At 39.7% G+C, this 6,084-nt stretch overlaps 1 protein-coding gene across 1 annotated transcript; it reads right to left on the minus strand.

Moving 5' to 3' along the window:
• Positions 1 to 5,106: 5,106 nt before the first annotated feature.
• On the minus strand, positions 5,107 to 6,084 carry OR6Y1 (olfactory receptor family 6 subfamily Y member 1). The gene has a single exon (XM_070467144.1). It carries the CDS (start codon positions 6,082 to 6,084, stop codon positions 5,107 to 5,109), a length of 978 nt encoding a protein of 325 aa, XP_070323245.1.

Genomic DNA, 6,084 nt, shown 5'->3' on the forward strand with positions numbered 1-6,084 from the left:
AAATGCAGACCCTAGAGGAAACTGACTCTAGTTTAAAAAATGCTGAGAATGAGGTTTCTGGTAGAGAGGCCAAAAGAGAAAAGAACAGTCTCTGACTGACTGCTTTAGCTAGGGGTACTCATTTTAGACATGTAGAAAAGTAGCCGTATCTTGGCATTAAGTCGAAGGTAAATAATTTCACAGAACATGATAAATATTACTCTGTGATTATGATGCAGTGAGAAAAAATTTTGTTTTAAAATGTTTAAATACTAAAGTTAGAAGTTTAGTGACCCCAATTTTTGGCAGAAGAGGAATCCAAAGAGTGCCAGGGAATCTAACTGAATTAAGACAGAGATCGGAGTTCAGAGAGAATGAAGGGGCTTTTTACAAAACAAAGAACTGGAAAGGAGTTAGCACACGGAACGAACTCTACATATCTAAAAAAAAAAAGTCTTTGGCATCAAGCCTTTGGCACAGTACTGACACACACATCTATGACAAGAAACTACCTCTTATAGAAGGAGGGGGAAAAGCTACTGTAAGCAGTAAACCACATTATTCCTGGAGCTCACAAAAGAAGAGTTTGTGTTCTCAGCAGCCAGAGTAGACTTTGTAGGCCACACAGCCCAAGGTAGAATCTTAAGAATATTTGCCCAGTAGTTGGAATAAATCAGTACTAGCCTGAAGGCTGTTTTGACACAACTTAAAAACTGATTTTGAAGCTGAAACTCCAATACTTTGGCCACCTGATGCAAAGAGCTGACTCATTTGAAAAGACCCTGATGCTGGGAAAGACTGAGGGCAGGAGGAGAAGGGGACGACAGGGGATGAGATAGTTGGATGGCATCACTGACTTGATGGGTATGAGTTTGAGTAAACTCCGGGAATTGGTGATGGACAGGGAGGCCTGGCGTGCTGCAGTTCATGGGGTCACAAAGAGTCAGATACGACTGAGGGACTGAACTGAAAAACTTTAAGCAAAGGTGTAAAATTATTTAACTGATTGTAAGTAAAAAAACATTGGGCCAGAACAATATATGTGTGTGTTAGTTGCTCAGTCGTGTCCAACTCGTTGCAACCCCTTGGACTGTAGGCCACCAGGCTCCCCTGTCCATGGGATTCCCCAGTCAAGAATACTGGAGTGGGTTGCCAGTTCCTCCTCCAGGGGATCTTCCCAACCCAAGGATTGAACCCGGGTCTCCTGTATTGCAGGCAGATTCTTTACCATCTGAGACACCAGGGAAGCCCAAAACAAATGCCAGCATGATTCACTGGGTGGGAATCAAACCCTGGTCTCCCACGTGGGAGGCGAGAATTTTACCACTGAACCACCAATGCCCCATAACAATATGTATTTATACTTAAAATAACAAAACAAAATTTAGTAGTAAAACAATAAAATCTAATTTCTGACATTAATAATTTCTGATATCTAATGAAAAAAATACTAGACATTCAGAGATGTGGAAGGAATATAATCCATAAGCAGAAGATATATTATTCAATAGAAACAGATCCAGGTTAGTTAACTGGCAAAAATTACCAAATATTTAAGGGGAAAATAATATCAATTCTACATAGTCATTCTTATGTACTGAAAGTTCATGTCCCCTCAAAATCTGTGTGTTGCAGCTTCAACCTGCAGTGTGACTGTATTTGGAGATAGGACCATTGTGCAGAAAATTAAGGTTAAATGTGGCTGTGTTCTCTTTCTCCACCCCATGCGCACACAAGAAGAGGTGCCTACCTACATGCCAGAACAAATCCACCTGGGAACTGAATGGCTCGCACTTAATTAGATTCTATACCTCAAAACTGTGAGACTATAGCTGCTTACTGAAAGGCACTTTTAAGAAAATAAAAGGCAAGGAACCAAGCACAAGAACATATTAGCGAAACAAATCTGACAAATAATTGCACCAGACTGTAATAAGAATTCTTAAAGCTTAGATCTTTCTGACCCAGGGATTGAACACTGGTCTCCTACAATGCAGGCAAATTATTTTACTGTCTCGAGTCCCCAGGGAAGTCCTAGTAATAAGATAAAAACTCTAATTAAAAGCTGGATAAAATATTTGATTAGACACTCTGAGGGAGAGAGCAAATTAGCCACAATGGCATGTTCAGACGCTCTCGCCCCACATTTTGCAAAGAATGAGTGTGTAACAGCTGAAATCACTTGTAGCACTGTGCATGTGCATGATGAAGTACTCATTTGGTCATGGGCTACTTTGTGAGGAACGCCTGTATGAGCTTCACCATGAAAGCCCTGGCTGCCGCTGTAGTGGGGCTACACTGGGGCAGCACAGTGGTTTCATCATATGAGGTTATGTTAAGGTTCTGTTATGGCTATGTTGAGGCTGCTGCTATGGCTGCTGCATCAGCCAAGAGAGAGACTGTTATGGCTGCTGTGCCAGCCAGGAGAGAATGAACATGTCTGCCCTTTCTTTGGCTCCTGGAGTCCCTTTCCAGCTTTTTAGCTTGTGCCTTGCCTGCCCTGGTTCAAGGAACAGTACGGACAGTGTGAACAGCAAGACAACTGGCTTCACGAACAGGAACAGCAATACACACTCCCACAAAGAAGTTTTATAAATTTCAAGGAAGGTCCGTCTGGTCTAGGCTATGGCTTTTCCAGTGGTCATGTATGGATGTGAGAGTTGGACTGTGAAGAAAGCTGAGCACCGAAGAATTGATGCTTTTGAACTGTGGTGTTGGAGAAGACTCTTGAGAGTCCCTTGGACTGCAAGGACATCCAACCAGTCCATCCTAAAGGAGATCAGTCCTGGGTGTTCATTGGAAAGACTGATGCTGAAACTGAAACTCCAATACTTTGGCCACCTGATGCGAAGAGTTGACTTATTGGAAAAGACCCTGATGCTGGGAGGGCTTGGGGGCAGGAGGAGAAGGGGGTGACAGAGGATGAGATGGCTGGATGGCATCACCAACTCGATGGACATGAGTTTGAGTAAACTCTGGGAGTTGGTGATGGACAGGGAGGCCTGGTGTGCTGCAGTTCATGGGGTCTCAAAGAGCTGGAAATGACTGAGCGACTGAACTGAACTGAACTGACTGAAATGAAAAAATAAAAAAATGCTCATTAGGGCAATGTAAGATAAAACCAATGAGATACCAAAAATCACATCAGAAGTTTAATGTTGCTAACAATTGACAAGGTTACAATTCAACAGAAAGTCTCACAAATTGCTTATAGGAATGTAAAACAGTTCAGCTACTTTGGAAAATTTGACAACTTTTTCACAAATTTAAGCAAAAACATCATACTACTCTGTAACAATGCAATGTATGCGTACATGACAAGTTGCTTCAATTGTGTCCGACTCTGTGTGACTCTATGGACTGTAGCTTGCCAAGCTCTTTTGTCCATGGAATTATCCAGGCAAGAATACTGGAGTGAGTTACAATTTCCTCTTCCAGGGGATCTTCCCGACCTAGGGATCGAACCTGCATCTCTTACATATTCTGCAATGGCAGGTGGTTTCTTTACCACTATCACCACCTGGGAAACCCAGTGATGCCAAACAACCCTCATATCCTGGAGAGAAATTAAAGTTTTATATTAATTTTAAAAAAAGCTTATTTTAATCTTAAACATTCATAGAAGATTTATTAATAAAATTCCTAAACTAGAAATAGACTGAATGTCCATCAGCTTGTTGAATGTCCATATAGCAAATTGTGTTTTATCCATACAATGAAATAGCACTCAACAATTCCATAAAACTCATGTATATAATATATAATTATAATTATTAAATAACTATAATATATAATTATGATAATCAGCCCATACAATGGATATATATATATAATTATATACATATATAAAATATTTGATATACATATATATAATATTTGAATTATATAATATATATATACAATTACATAGAAGAATCATAAAAGCAATATGATAAGTGAAAATAGCCTTACTCAGAAGAATATCTATTATATGATTTCATTTAAAGGAATTCCTAGAAAAAACAAAGTTAAATTGATAAAAACCATGTTAGCTGCCAGGGGCTCAGTCTAGGGTATGGATAAGAAATTTAATTTAAAAGGACACAAGGAAACTTTTCGAGATGGTGTAAATGTTTTATATGGTGACTGTTGTTGTTCCACAATTATATACTTTGCTAAAATTCATTGAACAACACACTTGAAAAAGGTGAAATTTATTGATGGAATCACACTTTACAAAACTGAGTTTGCAAAAATTAATTATAATAGAAGACATGAAAAGTAATTGGCCATAAAATCTATTCTTAAGGACATACAGAAAAGCTGTTATTTTAATGTTTAAAATCTTGAAACCACAATGATATTTCTAAATTTTCACTTAGGCTTTCACAATGCCACTCATTGATTTTGGACATTTTTTTAATCTATAAATGAATCAATTAAGATGAAATGGTAACTTAGATGAACACATGCCAATATTTTCTGTGGAAAAACAGAGGGTGAGAGAAAGTGAGGAGGGAGAGAGACAGAGGGACATGGAGAAAGACAGAGAAAAGAGGGAAGAAATCTACAAATCTATAAAAGGAAAGAAGGACTAAAAAGAGTGTGGACTTATAAGGGAAGAAAACAAAGATAGGTGAAAATGACAAAGTAGAATAGACACAATCAGAATGGGATGAAGGAGAAACTGGAAGGCTCATAAATTAAAAATGTATTCACAATTCCCATCTTCATCTCCTGATTTCAAACATGTATATGTTCAATTATTCTTTCAACAAATATCTATGAAGCACCTACTATGTGTTGGACACAGCTGAATGTATAGATGATACATTAATGAATTAAACAAAAATCTCTCTTTTCAGTTAATATTTTAGTGAGAGAAAAAAATCTGCTTTCATAATTTTTGGAAAGTAGTTAAAACTTCTCCACTGACATAAGGAGAGGCTATTTCTTAGGGCTTATCCCTCCAGCCATGTTTGTGCATGCACACATGCACTCATGCACACACACACACACACACACACACACACACAAACAGGAGATCAGCATTAAGGTACTAGATGCTGATAAATAAACAAAGGCAGGAATGTGGGAAGAACTATATGGGAATCATCTCCTGACTCATGCATGAAGGGATTCTACACACTAATTAATCGCAGTCACATCTTCCCTGGGTTCATTGCCTTTGCAAAGTATGGTCTTCCTGAGGGCTGCCTTAACTTCACGGTTTCTCAGACAGTAAATGATAGGGTTGAGGAGTGGGACAATGATGGTGTAGAGGACAGATACCATTTTGTTGGAATTATAGGCATACATAAGCTTAGGGCAGGCATAAGTGAAAAGTGTCGTGGAATAGAAGAGAATTACAACTGCTAGGTGAGAGGCACAGGTGGAAAATGCCTTTTGGCGTCCCTGAGAAGAAGGGATCCTGAGAACGGTGGTGAGAATGGTGGCATAAGATGCCACCACTACACAAAGAGGAACAGCAATGACCATGAGGGCCAAGAAGAAATCCACTAGTTCAGCTTCTGAGGAGTCCTCACAGGAAACATTGAGGAGTGGGGAAATATCACAAAAGTAGTGATTGATATGAGGTGTGCCACAGTAGTGAAGTCGGGCTATGAAAACGATCTTAATCATGGCAGTCATGAGTCCACAGAACCAGCATCCTGCAGCCAGTGTACCACAAAGCTGGTTGGTCATGATGAGTGGGTACCGTAGTGGGTTACAAATGGCTACATAGCGGTCAAAAGCCATTGTGGCAAGGAGGATGTACTCAGTGCAGACAAAGGTCACAAAGAAGTAAAGCTGAGTCATGCAACCATTGAAGGAAATTGTCTTGTCATGGCTGAGGAAGTCTATCTGCATCTTGGGGCTGATGACTGTGACATACCACATCTCCAGGAAAGAGAGGTTGCTCAGAAAGAAGTACATGGGCTTGCGCAGCTGTCCATCGCTATGAATGACGAGGATGATTAAAAAGTTCTCTACAAGTGTCAGAAGGTAAATTGCCAGGAAAACGAAGAAGAGGGGCAGCTGGAAGGCTGGCCGTGTTGGAAAGCCCAGAAGAACAAAATGTGTTGTCACTGTATGGTTATCTGCTTCCAGAACCTTGGTAATCAT

The sequence above is a fragment of the Odocoileus virginianus genome, chromosome 5 (assembly GCF_023699985.2).
Source record: "Odocoileus virginianus isolate 20LAN1187 ecotype Illinois chromosome 5, Ovbor_1.2, whole genome shotgun sequence".
In the NCBI taxonomy this organism is placed as follows: Eukaryota; Metazoa; Chordata; class Mammalia; order Artiodactyla; family Cervidae; genus Odocoileus; species Odocoileus virginianus.

Bases quoted from the DNA above. Each gene is read 5' to 3' on its own strand.
- OR6Y1 (XM_070467144.1), bottom strand. From the start codon at position 6,084: ATGATTACCAAGGTTCTGGAAGCAGATAACCATACAGTGACAACACAT.